This window comes from Alternaria metachromatica (assembly GCF_023757995.1).
Source record: "Alternaria metachromatica strain BMP 0045 chromosome Unknown scaffold_7, whole genome shotgun sequence".
Taxonomy (NCBI): Eukaryota; Fungi; Ascomycota; class Dothideomycetes; order Pleosporales; family Pleosporaceae; genus Alternaria; species Alternaria metachromatica.
In genome coordinates this window covers 976,056-1,001,415 of record NW_026055498.1, presented here as the reverse complement: position 1 = coordinate 1,001,415, position 25,360 = coordinate 976,056, and the positions used below count along the sequence as shown (strand labels likewise).

The window sequence follows — 25,360 nt, the reverse complement described above, 5'->3', positions numbered from 1 at the left end:
TTAGCCTACATGGGAAGGTGAGAGTTGGCTATCGCGACGACTGCGGGCCTTTCTAGTCGGACCTGCATAAGCTTCCAGAATAAAAAGTGAAAGTGCTCGTCATGATGCTCTTTCTCTGTTTACCTTCGCTCTTTCCCACTCACTCAACCATCGAGTCGGACAGGAATAGCTCGTCGCCTCACCAAGACAAGACTTGCAACGGAACCGACGATGAAGAGCGCGACAGGAAAGCTTCTCGCCGCGCCTTTGTTGGCTGCGGGTGCTCTTGCGCAGTTTGTTCCTGCGCCGAAGGATCTTATTACTAAAGAGGGTTATGCGAATGTCAGTGTACGGTACAAGGAGGTACCTGCTGGCATCTGCGAGCTTGACCCGAGTGTCAAGAGCTACAGCGGTTATGCGGATGTAGCGGAGGACCAGCATATCTTCTGGTGGTTCTTCGAGGCGCGCAATCAGGACCCGACTGATGCGCCGTTGACAGTGGTAAGTTAAGATGACTTTCGGATACAACTCCAAATCCCACGAGCTCTTTCCAAACATCATGGAATCATACTGACACTGTGACAGTGGATCAATGGAGGCCCAGGCTCCAGCTCCATGATCGGTCTCTTCCAGGAATTGGGACCATGTGGTATTGGCCCAGACATGAAGCCGTTCAACAATCCGTACTCGTGGACGAATGCAAGCAACATGCTGTTCATCGATCAACCAACAGACGTCGGGTTCTCGTACTCTATTCCTATCCCCGGCTACAGCGACGGCAGCACGATCGTTCAGCTGCCGAACGCGACCTGCCCAGACTACGCTGAGAACTATGGAACTTGCGGAACATACTCCAAGCCGGACCACACCCTGACCGCCAACAGCACCGAGAGCGCGGCGCCAAACATGTGGAAGACACTACAAGGATTCATGGGCGCATTCCCCCAGTACTCACGCAACGGCTTTAGCTTCACTACTGAGAGCTACGGCGGCCACTATGCACCCGTATTCAACGCCTACTTCCTCGACCAGAACGCGAAGAACATCAGCGGCGCACACAAGATCGAGCTCGAGAACGTGCTGATTGGTAACGGGTGGTTCGATCCACTTGTCCAGTACCAGGCCTACTACAACTACTCCGTCTTCCCTGGCAACACCTACGACTACGACCCGTACAACGACACAGTCAAGGCTGAGTGGTACAACAACCTCTACGGCCCAGGAAACTGCGTGGACCGTACCAAGCAGTGCTACGAGACGGGAATCAACTCGGTCTGTGCCGCCGCAGATGACTTTTGCTACTCCAAGGTCGAAAACCTCTACGACATCTACAGCGGACGCGACGAGTACGACATGAGGTTCTTGACGCCAGACCCGTTCCCCTACGACTACTTCAGGGATTATCTGAACCTGCCGGAGGTGCAGCAAGCGGTTGGCGCGTTCCAGAACTTCTCATCAAGTGCCAGCACGGTCTCTGCGGCATTTGGCAACACGGGTGATGACGACCGTCCATCTGGCACCATCGCTGCTTGCCAGAAATTGCTCGATGCTGGCGTTCAGGTTATGCTGTACTACGGCGACGCCGACTACAACTGCAACTGGCTCGGTGGTCAGGTCGTCGCAGACATGATCAACGCAACTGGCTACTCCGAGGCTGGATTTACCAACATCACCACCAGCGACGGCATCGTGCACGGCCAAGTCAAGCAGGCAGGACTTTTCTCTTTCCTCCGCATCTACGAGTCCGGCCACGAGGTACCTTTCTACCAACCTCTTGCGTCGCTTGAGATCTTCGAGCGCGCGCTGAAGCAAGTCGACATCGCGACTGGTAAAGAGAAGTTTGACGCGGATTATTTGACTGTGGGCACACCGACAAGTGACTACAGAGAGGGCAATGCCACGATCCAGTTCGAGGTGACGCCGGCTAATGCGACATACAACACGGCGCTCAACGGACCGGACCCAGAGCCTACCTGGGCGGCTGGCGAGGAAGTCGCGAAGCGGTCGGAACTGAGAAAGCGGAATGTTGGGAGGTTTGGCAGGCCGAAGATGTCGAGGGGCGGCAAGAGGGCTGCTTAGTGAGATGTTGGGAGGGTAGAATCGGCTCTAATGCATCTTCACATGAACGTTGAATAAAAAAGCACATGTCATGCCACGGTCTTATCACTCGTCTAGGCCTATAGTGGGGTTTGTAGTATCGACGAGCTCCAACGTCATCAGCATCCGATTGTCAATCATCGACTTTGCAGTGAAGCGACCTCATGCATCCTTTTGCTTGATCAGCGCATAGCAGCTGTGTGGGACCGAGCGTTCGCGGGTTCAGAAAGTCTACGCGAAGCCGTTGCAAGAGCGTTCCAGTTGTCGGAGTGGGGAGGTGGTGGTGCGGGAAGACCCCTGCTAGCGGGCGTGTCGCATGAACCTTGGTGTTGGGAGAGGAGGTCGCATCAGCATTCACGGCCAGCCACGACGGAGCAGTTCCACGACGACGACGCGCCCCTCCCTCTGGCTACACGAGACGGCCACGACACTCGGCACTTGGCTGCCCTGCTCTCCCACCGCAACGCCGCAATTGACGCCGTCGCGCCTCACCCGCTAGCGTTCCGCGGCTGTACCACGCCGGAACCCTTCACCAACTTTTGCAACCAGCGGCATATCGCCCCAACGACGCCGCGGCACGCTTCTCCCCACCCGGTCATGGTGCGCTTCGGTGCATGGCCTCGCTGAGAGGCACGACAACCGCCCGAACCAGCGCCGCCCGGCATCGACTCTGCGTGCTAGACGCAGCGCGACAGCGGCCGCGCGGCGACACGAAACACAACCATGGCGCCGTCCGGGACGTCGATGTTCTCCAAGCTCAGGCCCGGCCATGCGAAGCGCAATGCCTCGAGTCTGGCCTCGCCCGAGCCCGTCCCCAGCCCCAGTCCCCAAGCACCTCCACTGCCCTCGCCCGCGCAGACCACCGAGCACTTCTCCTCGCCGCGCTTCAACGACAATGCCAGCTACACCTCGGGCTCGCCCATATCGCCCTACCCGCCCCAACTGCCGCCCATTGCACGCGTCGCCTCCAAGCTGGACAAGGCGGCCTCGCCTGGTAGCTCCCAGTATACCGCCAGTCAGCACTCGGGGAGCACTGGGGGGAGCAGCAGTAAGATGGCGCAGGATCGCAGCTTGCTCTCCCCGCCCCAGCGGACACAGGACCACTTCTCCCCCACCTATGAGAACAAGCCCCTCTCTGCGCGCTCGCATAGTGGAGGCTCTCCCTTGCCACAGAGGTCAGAACCCGCCCCGTCGTCTGAGACGCCTACCCAGTCATCCTCCCACCTGGCGCCCTCTGTCATCTCTCCCGGCTATTCCAACTTCTCCAAGTCGCAGACGTCGCTGCTGAGTGGCATCAGCGACAAACTCACGGGCAGTTCCAAGGGCACTTCGACCCCAACGGCAGCCCCCAGCAAGTCGAGATCGAGACTGACTCTGCGCAACCCCATGTCGCTCCTCATGCGACGCAGGTCTGGACAGACCCTGGATCCTCTTGCCGACGAATCCCTCGTTACCCAACGCTCGCCCTCGAACGTTCCCCCCATGCCCGATAACTACGACCCCAGCATCCGCGGAAAGATCGTACACGACTTCAATGCGCCGAGACTGAACAGAGGCTACTCGTACAACACTGCGGCAGAAGGAGGGGAGGGACAGCAGGAGATTGGTCGTGCCAGTCCGCCAAAGATAGAGAAAGAGCATACACCGGTGTTTCGTGAGCACTTTGACGACGACACCAGCTACGAGCAGTCGCAAGCTGCTATACGCGCAGAGCAACTGGTGAACAAGGACTTTCTCGCAAGAAACTCCGTACAATTTCCCCCACCTGAGCGCTCAGCTCCTCCGCCGCCGCAACCCAAGAACTCGCCTCCGCCGCCGCCTCCACCGCAGTCGTCCCCATTGCCTCCCCCACAAACGTCTCCACTGCCTCGACCGTCATTCCAAGGATTTGACAGCGGTTCCTCAGTCCTGTCGCCCGTACAAGAGTCGGAGAACCCGCTGGATGTGTCTACAGATGTTACCCCGCGGAAAAGAAAGTCGACGAAGTCGCCACCACCGCCCGCACGCTCGAGAGCCACCTCCGTCTCCGACCCGTCGTTTCAGCCAGCCGGGCTACCTGCGCATTTTAGCAGTCGAGCGTCCAGGTTCAGTTTTCAGATATCTGGTCAGACGGATTCTGCGCAAGAGAAGCTGCTCGAGGAGCGACACAAGGCAAAGGAGGCGGAGAAGAAGCAGGCGCGCATTTCTACCAATTCGGTCGAAGACGAGTACGACGACTACGGCATGGACGATTACGACGATATGGATGGCGGGTTCGACGAAGAAATACCGATGCTGGGCGAGGAGGACGAGTTTGGGGGTGGACTGGGAGACCAAACCCTTGACTCTGGCATGAACACCTTCGACTTCTCATCTCTGTCGCTACAGCAGAATAAGAGTCATATCGCCAGTCCGATGAACCAGATGCAGACACCCATCGACATGAACGGAAACCCCATCGGATTTGCAATGTCGCAGGAGATGCTCCAGCAATATCAGATGATGATGATGGGCGGTCAAGTGAACGGACAGAATGCGATGAACCCTCAAGCGCAAGGGTTAGGCTTGACAACTTCTCAAAACGAGCCTCATGAATCATTTCCGGATGAATCACCCGAGACATCGGATAACGCCGTTCTTTCGGATGCCAAACAACAGAGCTTTGGGAACATCGACTTGGGCGACGACTTTGACTTTGACGACGGGCTTATCGGCGACCAGGACGACATTGAGCCTACAGAGTTCGACGAAAACGTCTTCGATGACCCCAACGGTCCATTGTACGAGAGGAAAGTCAAGTTTGCCGAGGACGAGCAAGCGCCTGCCACTCACCAGCCGCGTGCCTACGATGTCTTGAATTCGGAAACGGGCTACGAGGCAGACGACGACACTGTGTCGAAGCACCTAGAGAAGTCTTCGCCCACGCTCGCACACAAGACTTCCATCGCCCAGCAGCGACCTGTGCCCAGTTTTGAGAATCTCAGCGCATATCACAGTGCTCTTGCTGATGCAGCAACACGCGCTGAGGCTGCTGGTCGGTTTACGAGGAAAGCGAGTGTGGATGTCGGTCAGCCCAGCTTCGATGCTGACGACCAGTCTTCACTCAGCAACTCCCGGCCCAGTCTTGTTCCTGACGATGGTCGCTTCAGTGTAGACACCATCAGCTTCCCACAAGACGACGATGTGTACGGTATGAGCTCTGGCTTTGTGAACGACGACTACGATTACAGTGACTTTGACTCCGCCATGGAAGATGACCCTATCATCGCCGAGGCGAACGCTGAAGCCCTGGCTTATGATGACGAGGGATTCTACGGACAAGAGTTTGGGTTCTATGCGTCTGCAGTAGGCGAGTCACCGAGCGCTTGGGGTGGCTTCTTTGGACCATCTGGGATGGGTCTCGGTCGTACAGTCAGCGGTCGCAACGCCGTAAGAGAGCCGAATCTGACACCTATCACCGAGCGCAGCGAATACAGCACCCGCAATTCGTTCATCAGTCTCAACCACTTCCGCGACGGTAACCAGCCGATGTCTAGCCCTGGCCTGGCACAACTCGCTCGTATGAGCCCGTATGGCTTCCCCGGAAACGAGGAGGAAGACATGAGTCTCGACACTCTGCTGAAGCTACGGAAAGGTGCCTTTGGCGGAAGTGTTGCCAGCCTACCAGTCAGTGCAGCTAACAGCCCACGCAACTCTTCTCCTATGGGCATGCAGTTCGTACCGCGAGCATCAAGCCCCGTCGGCAACCGCATGAAGGAGCACCCTTCTAGCTCGCTCGAGAGCTCCTACTCTTCCAAGAACGTTTCGTCCGACTACCACAACGACGACAACGAAGACGAGGAAGATGACGACGGCCTCATGGACGCCGTCAACGGCGTATACGAGTCCGGTCGCTCCAGCTCAGACTCCTACTCCGGCAACGACCGCCCCGAAAGCCCCACCCTCACATCCAGCGACTACAACAGCCTCTCCAGCCCCACCGGCTACGGCGTAGGAAACGAAGCACCCCTCCTCCCTCCCATCTCCGAACTCTACGCCCAGCACAACATGACCCTAGCCATGTCCCCCGGCGGCCTCTCCGCAACCTCACCCTCCAACATCTCCCTCCCCGTCTCCCCCTTCCCCATGCCGCTCTCCTCGCCCTTCCTCCCCCAACACGTAAACCGTCCGCCAAATCCACCTTCAATCGATACTTCGCTGTCTTCGCCTTCCGCGCCCACGGTTTCTACGACTGGTGGTCAAACGCGCAGACAGAGTATGGGACTTAGTCCTATTAGTAATTCTAGTCCTATTACGCCGAATGGTGGTGGTGGTGGGAGTGGGTGGAATAGAGGGCATAGTCGCAAGGGGAGTGCGGCTGATAGCGTGACGTATGTGCGGGAGCATGATGAGGCGGGTGAGGGGAGGTGGGTGTTGGAGAGGAGGAGGACGGCGGAGAGTGGCGAGTTGGAGTTGATTGGGAGGGAGATTGTTGAGGGTGGACGGATTTGAGTGGGTGTGTGTATAGATTGCCTTTCGTAGCGTTTTTGGAGACGAGGGCGTTGCATTCATGGCGTTCTTTTTTTTCTTTTTTCGAATGGCATGGCATGGAGACTTTGGGTGGGTTGGGGGTATACAGGACATGCGTACGCGCATGAACGTCTTTTGAATGCGCGCCCCTGCGTGAGATAGGCTGGTCCTTTTTGACGAAAGATGAGAGATGGAGACGAGGACTTTGGAGCTCAGATTAGATACCAAGATTAGTATAATCATGAATGTTTTTTCACGCGCACTTTGAAGCTTGTCGCATTTGGTTTCACGTGAACGATGGAAGAATGGGGGATGGGGGACGGAGATGGGATGGGAGTGGGGTATATAAACGTCTTTTGTGCGGGTAGAACTCTTGCTTCTATATCCCACACTCTCGCAGTGTTTTACCAAAAACAAAAATGTACACAGCCATGACTGTGTTCTGCTTTTCCAAAATCGATATCACATTGTTTGATGGAGTTTGTTCCCTCCTCGTCTTCCTCGACTTTTACAAAAGCGCTGCGAGAAAAGCACATGTCAGAGACAGCTGCTCCTCTTGAAACACCAAAATGGACTTTGACATCCCGGATGGCTGCTTCCTTCCTCCAAAACTGCAGTCGATGCCGATGATGGGGTTTTCTCCTCGTCTTTCTTGTTCGACCTACTACAACCAAAAGCTGAATGAAGCAGTTTCATGGGAGAAACTCTGCTCCTTTCGAAACATTCAAAGCGGTTGAGATACTCCTTTATGGCTGCGTCCTTTCCTCCAAAATCAACTTTGCCTAGATCGATGGAGTTCCTTCCCACCTCTTCCTCCCTGAGTTTGTCCACGTACTCAAAACCATACTTCCACCTATACATGAGACAAAGCACCGCTGCTTTCGAGACACTCAAAAAAATGGAGTGGCATCTTTCCATGACTGCTGCTTCTGCTCCTCTCAAAAGGTTCTGTCAGGTTTCGATGGAGGTCTTGCCTTCTCTCCCTCTTCGACCTACCAAAACTGACAGACATAAAAGTGATGAGCGTGGGAGAAGTAGTTGCTGCTTTCGCACTGTCGAAAGCGTCATTCTGTGGTTTCATGACTGCGTTCTTTTCTCTAAAATCAGAAGTCAAAGTGCCCATGAAGATTCGCCCGGTCTTTGCCTCCTCCTACTCGAAAACGACTGCGGCCTTGTCCATGAGATAGTTCCACCGGCGTTTTCGATCTCAAAAGGACAGAAGAACATTTGTATGGCTGTTTCTCTTTCCTCCAAATCATTGGACGATAACATGTATGAAGTCTTCGCCGCTCCATCGCTTCCTGCAACAAAGAAATACACCGAATGGTTCATGAGAGAAAGCAATTGTCTCCTCCAAACAATGAAAACTCTATTCAGCTTCGACATGGCTGCGACTGTTTCTCGAAAAACCATGAGAAAGGCAACTAATGTTTCTCTGGAGTCCACCCCGGCATTCTCCTTCTAAAGATCACGCTTCTACGACCATGGCTGGGAGAGACGTCGTTGCGGGGTCCGCTGATGGGGTATGAAAGGTATTTTTGTGTCTGTGGGACTTGAACTTGTACACTCCACTCCACTTTTGCAAAATCCAAAGCTACCGTCGAAATATACATGGCTTTGCTGTCTGCTCTGCTCTTCCTTTCAAAACACACTACGAAGAAAAAATGTGGCTGTCTCTGCCTCTCAAAACCTAGGTCTACAACCTGAAATGTCGTTCAGAAACATGGTCACCAGAAACCAATGTTTGTTCGAGAGTGAGGAGGGAACAAAAGGTCTTCTCTTCTCCCCGAGACCTCAGCTTCTATATCATACTTCGCGCTTCCAAAATCTAAACTGTTGGACTGATCGTTCAGTACTTTACCCTCTGCCATTCCAAATTAAGTACGAAACCGAGTTATGTGGCGGTCTCTGCTTCTTCAAAACTACCGCAGAGCGGTACATGTCGAAGGCCAGCACTCATATCTACATGTCCAGCTCGTTTGAGAGTGAGGAGTGTATAAAAGCTTCTCTCTTTCTCCGGAACCTGATCTCCTACACCACACTTCCTGATAACAAAAACCAAAACATTCGATATACACAACGATGGTTTTGCTGTCTGCTTCTCCTTCTTCCAAAAAGGCCTTGTTGAGACGAAATGTGGCGGTCTCTGCCTCTCAAAACATGCATACCTTCACGCTATGTTGCGCAAAAATACGGCCACGAGAATAATATGGGGCTTGTTGCGTTGTGGAAGGTATAAAAAGCTCTTTCAGGCTTGTGGTACTTGGTATCTTATCCCTACCCTCGTTGAAGAGTTACCAAAACAAACTACACTGGATCTTCATGGTCTTCTTTCTCCCAAAAAGCGAAAGCCAACCCTGAAAGGCTGCATGTTCGTCTCTGAGTCTGCGGTCCAACTCCTCGCACTTGATCAAAATCACATCGACGTCGGTCCATGGCGTGAGCACGTCTACCGAAAATTACAATCGCCTTTTTCATGTGTCTTTTCCTCTTGCACTGGTCTTGTGAATCATGATACGAAGTATACACAACCAGATGCATGAACCTGCTTCTCTCACGTTCAGCAGATGCATGTGTTGTCAACCAAAACGTAACCATGTACGATAAAATGACTTCTTTTCTCGCTCAGTCGCGTACAAAAGCCGCGCAGATCTCATTCTTCCTCCCTCATCCTACAGCTTCGGCTTTTTACCTAAGATCGAAATAAACTTCGACATGTCTTCTGCCTTCGACTTCTCAAAAAGCAGCCTCATATCTTGGAATGTTTCTGCCGCCTTCTTCCTCTCTCTTGCATAACCTCGAAAAGTACCGGAAGACAAGGTGATGAGTCCAAAAAGTACAAATCACTACATGTATGTTTCCTGGGCGGGTGAAGAACTTGCTACAAAATTAAACAGCATCGCGCGATGTGCCGAAAGTCATTACAACGGCGGATGTGCCCTGGTTTCTCTCATACGGTTCAATGCGACCTACCCAGGTGGATTTGACAAGACTGCGGTACACGTGCACTGTACTAGCGCCTAGTCGCGCAAGCCGGGAATGTCTATATAAGTCTTCTGTAACCACCAGTTGCTTCTTCCTTCATCACAGCATAACTTATATGCTTCCAAAATTCCGAACCGCTTGAGCCATGTTCGCTCCTCCTTCCAAAAAAACAAGTATTTCCGATTCATGGCGAGTTCTGCCTCCGCTTTCCTTCCTCGCCAATATGGATCTCTACCAAGTCTCCTGCACTCGTTGACGGAATCAAAACGATTGTTGCGCACTGCGATGTCGTCGTCCGTTGGACCTTGCGCGTACTACCAGAAAATGAAGAGTCACCGATGTATGTTTGACTGTTCAAAGGTGCGTTGTTCGTACTATCATGAGGACAGTATGCAGACGCAATACCAAATGTATGCATAGGAGAAGGAGGGGAAACGAAAGCGAACGTAGACGAATGCATGGTTCGTGTGTTTAGTGAAGGTCGCCGTGGTATAAAATCCCCTCTTGAGGCCGGCAGAAGCTGACTTTCTATACTTTACCCCTACGAGGGGATCACCAAAATGCAACCGAACGTGGTCCATGAATTCTCGGCTCGTTTCAAAACAGAGAACAAGTCTAAACATGGGGTTTGGCGCCGGTGCGTCGGTGTTTGGACGGCGAAAATCTTGCTGACGATTCGCAAACGAGCAAAGCACATAAGATCCATCTTGGCTTTTTTGAAGTCGAAGAAAGGCTCAGAAACATAAGGTGTTTGTACTTGGCTTTTGGTAATTCTCTGTAATCGAGTTGTGAATGAGAGTTTTGACGGAAGGCTGTGCCTTGCCTTTAAGGCATGCGGGCAGCGGTGCACAGGGAAAGACATCCCAATCTCCTTCTTTTCCTTCTGGTCTCCATGGCTCGGTGTTGATCGGTTTTTGGACGATCAAACCCGCCAGCGTTGTGTAAGGAAGACTGAGCAACGGGGAAGATAGAGGTTTATATACCCGCGCCGACAGCACGACCACACATGAGTATTGATTTCCGATGTTTTGGAAGTAATGCAGCTGCAACTACCGCGTTCAGAAAAAGGTGCCGACGAAGAACATGGTGATCCTCTCGGCTTTCTTTGGAGCCCTCACCAGACATGATTCTCTTGTATAACGCTTTTGGAAATGTCTACTAGCGGAGGGCGGCGCAAATCTCATCCATCGTTTCTCAGTCTTATTTGGGTCAATCATTCGCGTGTTTAATCTCCTATTTTGCTCAGCCAACTGCCTTTCCGGGGTGACCAGTTGGTTGAAGAAAGAAAGAGGAGCAGAACACATATCACGGCTACGAGTCATTTTGAACTCGAAGCAAGCCGCCAGAACATTCAGAAAATCTTGCGTCTTTTTGATATTCCAGCAGAGGACAGTGCGGAAGAAGGGGAGAGGCATTCGCGGCCCATATCATGCGAGTGGTTGACAAGCAATTTGGTGCCATGATGCACTCGTTAACATCTTTTGGAGTTGCAGACTTCGAGTTTGTCCTGGAGGAACGAAGGCGTCGTGTCGGTATCCGTGCCTTTATATTCGAATGCTGGGCGTTCGGTTACCATGAGACATATCACGAGCGCTTTTGAAGTGTTTGTTTTGAAAGAAGGCGGAAGAAGACATGTATCTGTTCAGAAAAGGTTTCGAAGCCATCAACTTGTCGTTGATGGCTTTTTGGAAAACAGAAGAGGGTGTGTGTGATGAGAAGGAAGGAGGAAAGCCGGCAGAGGATAGGTTTATATAGTGCTCTGCGTGGAAAACACGTGGTACCAACGCGAACCGAATCTGGAGCAATGAAATATATCTCATGGCGAAGTGGGGTATCTTTTGGAACGGCTGAGCGGTGTCGCTACTGGAACAACACATGGCGACGCTTTTGAGAGCGCGGATTTCCACACTAAGCAAGCCGGTAATGTCAGCCTTTGGCCGTTCATAAGGTAAAGAAATCCTTGATAAAATTGTGATAAGTATTGGTATCAGATGCTACGCTATGCAAGATAAGTTGGAGCAACACACTCGGAATGAAGAATAGAATCATATGACGTGATGGTGAAGTAGATGTGCCAAAACAACACACCTGCTACCTACCCTCCAATCTCAACCGATCCCTACTCCTCCCTTCATCGCGTCTTGCAACGAGGAACCACAGACTGCTGATCCAGCAAAGTATCACACCGATCCAGGTCTGCGCCGGACCCTTGAACAGAGTGATGGCAACCAGCTGGAATGCGCTTCGTGGAACCGCGACAAAGGTCGCCGTCAAAGGAGACGTCGCCTTGACAAGCAGCAGAGTGCCCGAGAAGACGGCCCATGAGCCCATGCCGCCGAACAGCATCATGGCCCAGAAGAAGGGCACATCGAGGAAGGGTATGTTATGGTATATGTGTGGAACCTCTCCGGAAAGGATCACGATCGGTGTGAGGAGCATGAGCGACACCAGCGACGTGTAGTGTAGTGTGCGGTAGAAAGCGCGAGTCTCCTCCCTGTTGCCTGGCTCTTCCGAGCCGCTGGGGTATCCGGTGAGCACATCGCCGGCAGGCACGAGACCAGCGACGATCTTGCGGTATGTGCGGAGCAGAAGGATCGGGTATAGCGCGACAAAGATAGAGGAGAAGACGCCGGCGACGACAGACTCCCAGGTAACGCGGACGTTGGAGCGGTACGAGGCGAAGAAGAGGTTGAGGGTCGCGACGAGAGCGGAGGAGAGGGTGCTGCCATTGACGTTCTCTTTCTGCAGAACGCAGGCGAAGATGATGGCGAGCGGGGTTATGCCGATACGCGCGAGTTGATAGACGGGAAGAGGTGCGTAGCTACTATGTGTCAGCATTGGAGAAGATTGGGATGTGATGGGCGTCCTACGCGAACGAGAAGTTGCTGAGTAGCACCTTCACGACGAAGACTACCGCAAGTGGAAGCACCTGTTTCGCGATTTGAAAATCGAACTCAAACAGGCCTCCGCCAGCAATACCACCAGATCCATTCGATAACCATCGCGCAAATGCGTATATGCCAGGCTTCTTGTTGCCTCTGAAGGCTCCTCCCTGTGGTGCTGCGGGCTGCGAGGGCGGCACAGCGGCACCGAAACCGATGAAATGCAGCGGGTTGCTGGAGAAGCGTAGGAGGCTCGATACGAGTATGAGGAGAATGTGCGTGATGATGAGCTGGGCGTAAGATTGGGTGAGAGGGAAGGGAAACCTGGTGTTATTAGCATACACCCAACACGAGTTTGACACTGTCCTCACTTGTAGACGCCCGTCAGCATGATGAAGCGGTTCATCAGCAGTAGCCCAAAACTACACCCGCCGACCCAGAAGACCAGCAGTCCCACCCAGGCCTGCCAGCCCCTCCATGTGCCGAAAAAGAAAGCCCCAGGCCCGCCTTGTTGCCAGAAGCTGCGAAAGGCATGGCTTCCTCGCCCTACGTCATGGCTGACCAACGGCCGTATACTGCTCGCCGGTTCGTATTCGTCATCTTCGTCTTCGCTCTGTGCGGCGCTTCGATTGCGCGGGTAGGGACTGGTGCTGCGACTGCCAATATCGATCAATGGCACAGCAGGCTGCAGCTCTGACAGCGAGTTCTGCGTCGAATGACTCCGCCGTGACGTCTCCATTTGCGCGTAGAACTCGACGTCTGAGTGATCGGTATCGTCGATTGAGCTCGCGCTGTTGTTCCGCCGGTGTACGTTGCTGTCCTTTCTCTTTCTGTCCTTTGGCAGTTGCACAGGACCCCGCGACAGGTTGCTGAGGAAGTCGAGGGGCTTGCGGAAGGTGTTCTGGGTCGTCCGAGTGAATGCGCGTGACGAGTTCATCGTGTCCGCTTCATTGCGGAGAGAGAAGGGAGCGTCAGCATGCTGAGGGTGTGCAATTGCTAAAAGTTGAGCACAGGCAGGCACGAAGGCCGGGCGACGCTGGACCCTGGCTTAGGCTAGGGGAAGTGGGCCCATTAATTTCTGGGGACGCTCTGCCTCAACACCATCGACATCGCTCATGGTATACTCTTCTCCGGGCCAAACATGGGAGCGCCATTCTCGCATGCTGGCCAGTACAATGACAGCACCGCTCTCAAGGCAGCAGCAGCTGACCCCGCACCTCAACTTGTCAGGCTGACTTGCGGCGCACCTGCACTAACCTCAGCCTGGTGTCTTCTCATCACCTTTATCATATAACCATTCATGAGCAGCTCATAACCTTTTCGAAACCAATGAACCGACTACGATGTCAGACGAGCTACTTTGTGGTCCATGTCAAAGATTTCTCAGTGGGGAAAATCCTTTTTTGGGTTGGGAGGATGGATATCTAAAATTCGCCCATCACACAACGGCCGAGTCTTTTCGGCAAGCTCTCGCATTGCCTTGTATTATATGTAGACGCCTTCGAAGAGAATTCATTCACGAAACGCGTATTGCCGACCCCATCCATGGATATTACTCGATGTGTGCAAGTGGCTAACCCGTCACAGGCTACGAATCAGAGAACACATTCGAAGTAGCACCGACCGTATACCGCGTAATTCCATCACACGCAGAGGACGATACCGTAGAAGAAGAACTGGATCCTTGCTTCACGTGCTCTGATATTACAATCCAGATCACGTTGACGCCCAAGCCAACAAGCGAACAACCTCGTTACTCCCTTCTGGCTCTCTCTGGTGTTGCAGTGGCCGATAGAAGCCTTGCTGCCAATCATACAGGCAGCGATGACTGCATCGATTTTATAATGTCCCAGTTGGAACGATGCCGAGACACGCACACTAAGTGTCAAATGATGCAGCAAAGCAGACAAGAAACGCATGGGTTTTTGCCCACAAGAATGATTGATGTTGGCCACATTGGGGATCCAACGATCTGTCTTGTGGAGGCTAACGGGTGTGCTGGACAACCACCCTACATTGCGCTGTCGCATTGCTGGGGCAAGTCTCGGCCTGTTCAACTGACAAGAAGTACTGCAGCGCGTCTCAAAGCCGGTTTCACATTGATGGATCTGCCCAAGACATTCCAAGATGCCATCCATGTAACACGAAAGATGCGGATCCGGTATCTTTGGATTGATTCACTGTATGTTGTATTTGGTCAAGGTATCTCTGCTCTTCTCTTACTTGCTATAGGTGTATCGTCCAAGATGATGCTCGAGATTGGCAAAGAGAGGCTGCCTGTATGAAAGATGTCTACAGCGGAGCGATTTGCTGCATCGCAGCTACTTCTGCCAAAGATGCTGATATTGGTCTTTTCTTCGATCGAGATCCGCAAGCTCTGCTGCCAATAGGAGTTTTCACGAGTAAAGCTCGAATACTTGGGCGGAAGGCAAACGAGCCCTTGCTAGCATACTTCGTTGGCAGCCCAATAGTCACTTCTGCCATGGCTATCGATAATGCACCTTTGAATCAAAGAGCCTGGGTTGCGCAAGAACGATATCTGAGTACGGGAACCGTTCATTTCACACAAGAACTACTTTTCTGGGAATGTCGCGAATCTTTTACGAGCGAACAAGACCCTGGCGGTAGCTTTATCGAAAGAGCGACAATGTGGCTGAGAGACTCCGCAGTACATACCCTAAAATCGAACATCTGTGACTACAAGAGTCGACTGGCCAACACGTCCGGGAGTCCGACCAGTGTCGGCAGGCTCAAAGTCTTGTCAAAAATCTACCAAGACTGGTGCCGCTTCAGGACCTCATATTCCGGCCTCGGCTTAACAAAGGAAGAAGATATATTCGTTGCTCTGAATGGCATTGCGCACGCAGTTGCTGGAGTGACGAACGACACCCTGGTTGCTGGTCTATGGCGAGGCCGGCTGATTGAAGACCTATGCTGGAGACGGCATACAAATGAATGGGTGCATAATATTGATGAACCTCCAAGGCCTTCTACATGGCGCGCACCTACATGGAGTTGGGCAAGCATCAATCGCCTAATTGAAGGCCATCCGAAGTGGTGGGAGGAGGACTCTTGGTTAGATGAAATCCATGACATGGCGGCAATAGAAGACCTCGCCGTGGATCAGAAGCCTTCTGGGCAACTTTTCAACGCCTCTTTAACATTGGCATGTCGCCTAATTCCGATATCTGCACCAGATTCGGGTATTTGGGCATGGACGCCAACCGATGGCACCGTGGTTCTCGATGACTGTACTATCACGAACGCAAAGGATCTGGGCGACGAGGTCAGTCTGGTGATTCTTCGTCACTTCGCACGCGGGAAAGATGCTGGTGTACAAGGTATATTAGTCCTGCCAAGTCAAATTAAAAGTGGCAGCTATGAACGACTGGGCTATTTTGAATGCGAGGTCGAGTCACTTGGCCGCGACCTTAATGCTTTTGAGGAACAAAGGCGAATACTGCAAAGCGTACTTGACGGATACCACAACGCGCAAGAAACTACGATCGAGCTGATATGATACCACTCTACATGGCTTCCATCAATTTGAACGTAGCCATTATCGAGCGACCAGTACACTCACGTTGCATCGCAGACACATAGCACTTAACTGTTCAGTGTCACATGGATACCTCACAGCACTTCACCATCTCAACTCCTACCCGAGCGTCTCATCGATACCTCCATGCTGAGAAGCATCCCCTCCAGGCACGCACCTACCACCCCTCCAACCGGCCCTACATTCCCAGAGCGGAAGGTCGCCAACCCGCGCCAAGACACCCACCCGCCTTCTTAATGAGGCTTGTCCTACATCCACGAAGGCTTATTCCGCATGATGCCTTATCGCAAATCTCCACAGGGCATGTGGATCTGGTCTCTTTTGTGCGCCTTTCCAGAAAAGGGCCGAGCCGTTGGGAGGATTGCGGAGATGTGCCTGTGTTGGTGGCGTTGTATCTGCTCACACCCGTGCGTGCATGGTGCAGGATGCGGTACGGAGGTGCTTTCCGGGGCAGGTGGTATGGTTAGTATTGGGGGAGTTGAAGGGGTAGGAGGATGGAGAGGGATCGACGATGAGGAACAGGAAAGTGATGGGCTTTGATCTACGCAGCGGTGTTGAAGAACTACGTGTGCTAAAATTATACATACATCGTCTTTCTGGTTAGAGCTGTTAATTCTGGGTTTCGACATTCGTACACATCCTCTTCCTACGCGTTTTGGACCCACTGAGGGTCAAACGGGACGTTGTCTCCGGTTCCTGCCGGGAGAGGATCCGGTGGCTGGCGGCTCCATCATCAGGAATATTGTTTCGCAAAGTACTGCGGCGTTGAGAGACCAGTTGGGACGGCGCATAGATTCTGCAAGATAGCTACTACAGTCGACTCATGCAAGCAGGATCCTTCGGCTGCAATTCGAAGGACAGGGGACGGGCCGTTGCTAAATACAGCATTCTGCGGCAGGGCTCGGTGATACCAACACGTCTCAATTCATCCTGTATATTTGCACATTGTTGTCGGGCTGTGCGTCCTGAATAGCTCGATTGACCTTCTCTTTGGGGATCTACTTGCGAAAACTCGAACTGTCCATGTGAACGCCTACTCGTCAACCATTCCGTATATGGCGCCATTCGAATACCGGTAGCATCAAGTTGCTGTGACAGCCAAAGTTGGTGTAGAGACCGAAGAGGAAGGTCACTTCGTCCCGTAAGCCATAGGACTCGCGCCATGGGTACTGCATCCGACTGCATGATCGATCAACACCGAAGCCCACGATACCAGTAAGCGTACCTGCGTCACGGTTGGGCAATAACAGACTGTACCAAGTACAGCCAAAGAGTAGCCTAGGTGTAGAACATGTAAGCTAAGGCAAGCCATCATCCCTCATGCATGCAGCTAGCTCTACCATACAGCAAGCCCATGGCGGAGGGGTGTGGGGTCATGGCCCGACGTAAGCGCTGGTTGCGATTGCGTTTTCTTGGCACGGGCGGAAGATTGACGCTCAGGGAAGGTCCTTAACCGTCGCGTGAAGATCGTCGCAGGGTCTGAGATACGAGGAGATCATGGGAGATCATGCTGCTGGCGCTACGTACGGAAGTGTCTAGCGTGGTATGGAAGGGATGACAAGTTGACTATCTTGGAATATCAGTGCGTGTCGGATGCCTGTGTTTTAGGTGATGAATTCTGGGTGTGTCGTGGGCATCCAACTCTTCCGGTTCTTGTGAGCTATTGACTCAAACGATTCTTTTGGGTTAGCAAACGCCTAATACGCGCTTGATATGAGGTATCATCCGCTTTCACCTGCCGGCCACATCGGCGAGCTGTTGTCTCCAAGTGCATCAAGTTCTCAAAAGATCACGCGCGCCTGCTGCCACAACAGTCATGTGATGACCCGTTCTTGTCCGTAGTGACATGCCACGAGGGCCGATCCTTTGACCTAGACGTTGGGACAGACACCTGTCACTTGTTGCGACGGGAATATAGCGGGATCTCAAACGACGATCTTTGCGAGTTACCCAAGTGGAGATGGAAAACGTAAGAAGGTTTTGCCTAGGGACTTGTTGACACCGGCTGGTGATGTCGTGACAGGAGAATACCGAGACATCATGAGCGATGCCGGCTTGGTTCGTGCGCTGCGCACGTGCCCGCGGCGGGATCTCGGCACCGGCCAACACCCGGACCTGAGATGGGAGCGGGTCCTGAAGAACCACGCCAAAACACCACGCCACACCCTTTCGCCTTCACAGCTTCGCCAACTACACTTGAAGACGGGTCGTAGGTCACCTTAGTGGGCGGAGTACTTCACGCAACAGGCAGGAGACATTCTGCCATGCTCACATCTGCCGGCGGGGGTCGTGATCGACCCAGCGGCAAGACGCCATTCCACCAGAGCCCGCACTCGCCTCGAAAGGCTTGGAAGTAGGAAGTGCGCCTTTCCGCTGCACTTTCCTCCTGTCCGCGGGCTTACTGTACGTCTAGATTTCCTATCACCGCCAGTCGTGTGCCTGGGCTACGGGAACAAGGGCTGTACATGACCGGACGAGAATCCTCCAAGGCGATCATGTCATTCCGCGCTGGCAAGAGCGCTACCCAAAAGATCGCGGTCGTGATTCGCCCGTATCCTTCTCCTGCTGCTGCCTTATCTGAGGTGTGGCTAATGGCCAGGTTAACTATATTGATCTGCATCATGCTAAATCCCAAAGAAGGAGGTGGTTTCAACGACTACGTGCTTTTAAGCTTAATGCTAGCGGGTCTTGGGGTGTCAGCGGATGGCGCTGCAGCTGCGTCGGATGACAACACTCGAATATTGCATGTTCAATACAGCCGGCCATTCGAGGGTTACTAAAAAGCATGATGGCACGCTGCGGCGCTGCCGAACAGCGCTACGACAGCATAGCCGGTCTCGCCAAGCCCGCCAGATACAGTCGGACTGCAATATCTGATTGGCTCCTCACCAAATCATGTCTTCAAGCCGCCTGAAACGGGATCGGTGCAGCGACCAGTTGAGAAAGCGGCCCTGTTGTGATTGGAGCAAATCCCTTTGGTCATCTCATCTAGCGAGATTGGACATCCATGCAGATATGTAAGGGATGTAAGACTCAAGGTAACGTGTATACAATTGCCATCTAACAATTACTAGAGCCAGGTCTTCTCGTCACGTCATTCATTACATAGTGACAGTGTATGTAAACCTTGTTCTTGGCTCAAAATCATTTGCACATCAGTCTCGCGCAGTATGTCCGACGATTGCCTCGGTCCTTGGACATACGAACTACCCTTCAACCAGTAGCGGCTCGTGCCGTGCCCTTGGGAGTTACCGTCAGGGATGAAAGAGGAACACATCATGTTGGTTCACTTGATCCGGGTTGGCAAGCGTGCCATGCCCGAGTTGAATTTGCCTCGTGCAACCGTGACCAACAGACAAAGGCGACGGGACACTCTCCATGGACCCCAGGCGATAATCCTGCATGAAACAGCTTCATTTGACAGCCGACCTAGTAATGATCCACTTATCACTTCTACGCCGTTATCAGGATGGCTGCAGATCGATCCGTCCCATCCAATCGCGTCCACGCACCGGTTTCTACGTTGAATCTCTACGCGACGTTATTCACATCCCTAAACTAGTAAGCATGCCAATCTATAGTGCATTCTGCCAAGACCTGCGCGTCTGACCTGCTACGCGCAACATCCTCCTCCTTCTCTAAGACTTTCCGCCCGTTCTATTACCGCTGCTAAGGTGGGCTGAGAGCAAGTAGTGCCCGAACACACTGTAGCACCTACCCAACTAGGTATCGGAGTGGTTCAAACGCCATCTTAAGCCGTTCTAGCGACTAACACACCTTGTGCTGTGGTTCAGGTACGTCGGCATGCCACGAGACCGCCTTGTCGGTGGCTGCTAGTCCTTATTGGAAGGTGCATTTGCCTCCTGCCATCTCGTCTCAACACCAGATTATCAAGCACCTCTATATAAGAGGTACCGGACGCCCTCCTACAGCATCAGGCCACGAGCACAGCAACACTCAGCCCTCATCAGCAGTCTTCATCGTCTCTCGCTCCAAAGACTTCCATCTTCAATCAATCTGCCAACATGAAGCTCTCACTTCTTCTCGCACTTTTGCCTGTGGCTCTTGCCCTTCCCGCCCCGGTCATTGTTCCCCGTGCTGGCGCTCCTATTCCCGGAAGATGGATCGTCAAGATGAAGAACGAGAACCTTCAGAACCTCATTGACGTCGCTTTGAAGGTTCTCAAGAAGGACCCTGCCCATGTCTACAAGTTCGCTGGATTTGGCGGTTTCTCTGCTGATATGGCCGACGACATTGTCGAGCTGCTCCGCAACCTCCCAGGTGTAAGCTATAAAGCCCAAAGAACATCATCTTCAGTACTAACATAGCCTAGGTCGACTACATTGAGCAAGATGCTATTGTCAAGGCTAACCTTGGCGAGTCGCACCTCGAGAAGAAGGCGTACACAACCCAGTCTTCTTCCACATGGGGCCTTGCTCGTATCTCCCACCAGCAGCCTGGTACCAGCTCTTACATCTACGACACCACTGCTGGTGCTGGTACTTGCGCCTATGTCATTGACACTGGCATCTACACTGCCCACCCCGAGTTTGAGGGCCGTGCTACCTTCCTCGCCAACTATGCTGGTGATGGTCAGAACTCGGACGGAAACGGTCACGGTACCCACTGCGCTGGTACGATCGGATCCAAGACCTACGGTGTGGCCAAGAAGACCAAGCTTTACGCTGTCAAGGTCCTCGATGCCAGTGGTTCGGGCTCCAACTCTGGTGTCATTGCCGGTATCAACTTCGTCGCCAACGACGCCAAAACCCGCAGCTGCCCCAACGGTGCTGTTGCCAACATGTCTCTGGGTGGCTCTCGCTCCACTGCCGTCAACGCTGCCGCGGCCAACGCAGTCAGCGCTGGTGTCTTCATGGCCGTCGCTGCCGGAAACGATGGTGCCGATGCTCGCAACTCCTCGCCTGCATCCGAGCCTACTGTCTACACCGTCGGTGCCACCGACAGCTCTGACCGCCTCGCTTCTTTCTCCAACTACGGTTCCGTCGTTGACATCCTTGCCCCTGGTGTCTCCATTCTCTCCACCTGGAACAACGGTGGCACTAACTCCATCTCCGGTACTTCCATGGCTACTCCTCACGTTGCTGGTCTCGCCGCCTACATTCTCGGCTTCGAGGGCAAGAAGACCCCTGCCGCACTCTCCAGCCGCCTCACCGCACTGTCGCTGAAGAACAAGATCTCCGGTGTTCCTTCCGGCACCGTCAACAACCTTGCCTTCAACGGCAACCCCAGCGGTTAAGCATTTCTTCTTCTTGGCGGCGCTTTATCAGCATGTTGCACCAGTTTTGCCTAGTTTTGCGTTGATAGAAGTCGAAGATTCCCTTCCTTCTTTTCTTATGAAGTCATGATCGCGGTAGTTGTCTCTTGGTAGTCGATAGCACCAATGGAGATAGAATCTATGAAGTTACTCATTCAAAACGCCCCCAGTGCTGTGTCTTCGCACCGATTGCTGATATGTTGCCCCATAACCTCGATTGCTGGTCAACGATGGGGATACAGAATGCCATCTCGTCACTACGGCATTTGGATGCGGAGATCGACATCACGAAAACGGCCTTTGTGATACCGTCACTAATGATTTTGTGGGGGTGGCTTACGCTAAGTCTCATCATCATGACTGTACCAGCCGCCCATGTGTCACGATGGGTCATTAATTGTCTCGGCAGAAATACTGTTGACTCTGCTGCGTCGTAGGTGGCTTGGAGAGGCGTGGCCTCGCGCGTTAGCACAACGGTGCGGCGTCCACATGCCCTGCATCGTCTTGCATAGGTAACTGAGCTCATGCAGGGACTACCGGCACATGCGTCTACGCAAACAAAGAAAGTATCTTTCCTGGGCTTGCGAAGATCTGTCCTCTAGAGACGTGCACATGGATATCTCTCGGTGTAACGATCGGTAAAACCTCGCGATCTTTGACCAAACACTCGTTACTCCTAACAAAGCTTCCCAGACTTACACTTCCCCCATCTTTGTCTAACCTCTGCAACCTCGGACGACTAACAATAGCTCGGTCAAGTACCACGCATCATACACAGCTAGCTGCATGCGGTACCAGAGGCTGAAGCCTTCCCCGCATTGTCAAGGCTATATTGGCATAACGTTGATCAGCATGGTTTATCGGAAGATTCAATCTCGCCCCGCAATTCCAATTAGGAGATATTGCGGTTAAGGCTGCAGCTGCCATCTTCCTTCCGCCAGCCGCATTGGTGCACGGATCAAGGCGAAGTTTGGAACGCTTTCAGGGTTCTCGCGATGAGGTGCGCCACCAACTTTACCATCCAACTGCCGCTTCCGCCTCTCCAATCTGCGCGAAGCATCTGAAGCAGCGATAAGACGCGGAAATCATTTGAGCGGTCGGCTTATACGCAGGATGAGACGATCACAGAACAATACCAACGCTTTCGGCCACGTATGACGCGTTTCTTCGCGTTGTGGGCTTACGGCCGTAGGAAGCTCGCGTCGCGCCGACGCCCTTCAGCGTTCCGACAACGCCTGCGAACTCCCACACACGAGAGCAGACTGCGCGGTCGACATCGCCCAACAGGTCAATAAAGTATGTACCCGCATACAGTTCTCACTATACCTTAGGGCATTCAGTCGAACAAAGCCTGCAAGCGTTGCTAGTATGCACGCGCGCGCTGTCAACAGCGGACCATGCCGGTAGCTCTCGCACGACAACCAATGCTAGCACCGTACCATGGAACAAGCGTATGAGACACTGTCATCGACATTCGATGAACGCTACTGCTCTCACGCCTTCGACCGTCCTCCGTTGGCCTCCTGGTTCATCGGATTGCTCGGTCCCAAGTCTCGGCCAACTGGAGTCTGAACCCCTCGATGCTGAACATGGCGAGATACATCTTGTCGAGCTCGTGCCATGGGCACAGGAGAATACTATGTAGACCAATCGCTCTCATTCAATCCCTCCGGAAAGCTTTCAGCTCTTGGAGCCAAGTCCGAAGCTCCTCGTTGGACATGGAATACGACTTATAGTTCTCGCGCGGTGCTAGTCAACTGATGCTCTTATCTTATTCTCGAACTGGGTCTCAAGGCCTTCGAATCATCGACCAACTGCTGGCACTCTGAATTGACGCTGTGTGTCAACCGAGTTGAGCGCCGCGAAAGATCCTATGCAGTCCAATGCAAGGGTGCTTCCACAGTCAGCTTACTTCGCGTTTCTGGTGTTACACAACACTATCACATGTGCGTTCAACATTTCTGACCACGCCGCAACTTATGGTCTAGTCTGAATCCGTATGTCGTCATACCCACTTCGTGGTGGGTCTACCGAGGTCCCCAAGAGTCAGTATCGTACGAACCTTCATCGGCCCATTTCTCTACCCACCTCATACCGCAAAAAAACTAAACAGGCCTAGAACCTACATCAACGCCAGGTCACCTATCTTGTAGGTTTTAATATTGATGTAGGCTGCAGACCCGTTCAGTTTTTTTCTTGATTGACGTGTACCAGTATACAAAATCTCCAGCCCACGTCATCTTCTACCAAACATCTTAGGATTATTGCACCAGTACACGCCATGGACTCATTCAACGCAGGCGACATCACCCACCAAAACGGTGAGGTCACGCACTACTACGAAGGAGGCTCGGCAGACGGCACTCCCCTAATCTTCATCCACGGCTGGCCCGACATCGCAGAATCATGGAAACACCAGCTCGCACATTTCGCTGCCTCATCAAAGTACCGTGTCATTGCACCTGACATGCGCGGCTACGGCGACTCAACGGCACCCCAGAAGAAAGAGTCCTACCGCCTTGAAGTCCTCGTTCCCGAGCTCGTTGAGTTCGCCTCAAAGCTAGGCATCAAGAAAGCAGTATGGATCGGCCACGACTGGGGCTGCGGCGTCACCAACGCACTTGCCGCACACTTCCCTGAACTCTTCATTGCCATGGCAAACCTCTGCGTGCCCTACCGAAGCGTGGAACTGGGCCTCGATTACCTCAAGAGCACCATCAACCGCGACCTCTACCCCGAGAGCGAGACTGAGTGGGGAAACTGGGAGTACATGCGGTACTACGAGGTGAAACCCGAGCAAAGCGTCAAAGCTTTCGACGGCCACCTGGATGTCATCACAAAGATCTTGTATGTGAAAGGCGATGGCAGTAAGTGGGGTGAGCCCTCACCCACAAGCCGTGTCTTGAGAGACGGAGGTTGGTTTGGTGGCCATCCGGAAAACCTTCCTGATATCCCACTCTCGTACACATCGTTGGATGAGCATCTTTACGAAAACCTGATGAAGAGCAAGAGGAAGCATGGGTTCTTCGGCGCGAACGCATACTACTTCAACCACGAAGCAAATGTCGAGTATGCGAAGAGCGAGAAGAACGATGGTGTGTTGGAGTTTCCGTTCCTGTACATTGATGCGAAGTACGATGCTGTGTGCTCGCCTAGTGTGCAGCCGAAGTTGGCGGAGAGGATGAAGCGGGATGTGAAGAATTTGACCTATGAGACTATTGAGTCGTCGCATTGGGTACAGTTGGAGAAGCCGAAAGAGGTTAATGAGGCGTTGGAGAAATGGCTGGCTACTTTGTGAGGTACCCGACGGTGGCAAACATCGACTTGGTATGTTGATAGCTACAGCTGATAGGGAATTGAATTCATCTCGAGCCCCTATGAAGCTCCACTTTCGATTGTGTTGATTAACTGTATCCTGTAAGGCAGCATGGCTTGCACGACCACGATCCGGACAGCATGTTCTGGCCAACATACTTGTGTACCAGCCAATACTCGCGGCCAGAGATCGCAGGATCTCGCCAGACATCATGCGCAAATCCGCGATCCCGCCAAGAGATGACTGTCAACAAAAAACCGATGGACTGTGGGCGCGGACACGCTCTGTCAGTCGTACCAATACTCTCTTTGACAATCGTGGTATGCGCATGCACCCAATGTATCCTTACACCCCACGACTCATTGGCAGACCCATCGACATTTCCCAGTGCATCGGCAACCCAAAGAATATCTATGGTGCTCTTGATAAGAGTGCTTGTTCTATACCAGTCGTCGATGTCCCACGACAAGACGCTGAAAGTTAGCGCCCACCGGGTACAACGACAACATCATGTAGGAACCCGCGCCATAACAAACCACATAGCACAGCGCTTTGCTAGAGGTAACACGACCTTTGATCGTTTCTTTGTCCAAGCCCATTGGGTCTCAGACAACTTCCTTCCCGTGGTCACGGTCCGTTAGTGCTGGATCTGGACTGCACCCTACCCTCTGGTTATCTGGACGCCATATACCTCTCAAGGTGACTATGTACCATCCGCGGGAAACACCAAAGCTCTGCTAGACCCACTGTGTTATGCGACCAAAAGCTCTACTCGGCTG

The 25,360-nt window shown here is 52.9% G+C and overlaps 5 protein-coding genes across 5 annotated transcripts; 4 read left to right on the top strand and 1 right to left on the bottom strand.

Moving 5' to 3' along the window:
• Positions 1-210: 210 nt before the first annotated feature.
• On the top strand, positions 211-2,058 carry J4E83_004325 (uncharacterized protein; the record flags this gene model as incomplete). The annotated part of the gene is made up of 2 exons (XM_049331254.1): positions 211-480; positions 565-2,058. The coding sequence occupies 2 exons, from the start codon at positions 211-213 to the stop codon at positions 2,056-2,058; spliced, it is 1,764 nt and encodes a 587-aa protein (XP_049189800.1).
• Positions 2,059-2,799: 741 nt separating this feature from the next.
• On the top strand, positions 2,800-6,546 carry J4E83_004324 (uncharacterized protein; the record flags this gene model as incomplete). The annotated part of the gene is made up of 1 exon (XM_049331253.1): positions 2,800-6,546. The coding sequence occupies one exon, from the start codon at positions 2,800-2,802 to the stop codon at positions 6,544-6,546; it is 3,747 nt and encodes a 1,248-aa protein (XP_049189799.1).
• A 5,094-nt stretch (positions 6,547-11,640) lies between these two features.
• J4E83_004323 (uncharacterized protein) lies at positions 11,641-13,368 on the bottom strand (the record flags this gene model as incomplete). Its single annotated transcript, XM_049331252.1, has 3 exons — positions 11,641-12,370; positions 12,420-12,755; positions 12,803-13,368. The coding sequence occupies 3 exons, from the start codon at positions 13,366-13,368 to the stop codon at positions 11,641-11,643; spliced, it is 1,632 nt and encodes a 543-aa protein (XP_049189798.1).
• Positions 13,369-20,015: 6,647 nt separating this feature from the next.
• Positions 20,016-21,247, top strand: J4E83_004322 (uncharacterized protein; the record flags this gene model as incomplete). The annotated part of the gene is made up of 2 exons (XM_049331251.1): positions 20,016-20,273; positions 20,324-21,247. The coding sequence occupies 2 exons, from the start codon at positions 20,016-20,018 to the stop codon at positions 21,245-21,247; spliced, it is 1,182 nt and encodes a 393-aa protein (XP_049189797.1).
• Positions 21,248-23,546: 2,299 nt separating this feature from the next.
• On the top strand, positions 23,547-24,563 carry J4E83_004321 (uncharacterized protein; the record flags this gene model as incomplete). Its single annotated transcript, XM_049331250.1, has 1 exon — positions 23,547-24,563. The coding sequence occupies one exon, from the start codon at positions 23,547-23,549 to the stop codon at positions 24,561-24,563; it is 1,017 nt and encodes a 338-aa protein (XP_049189796.1).
• Between the last annotated feature and the right edge of the window lie 797 nt (positions 24,564-25,360).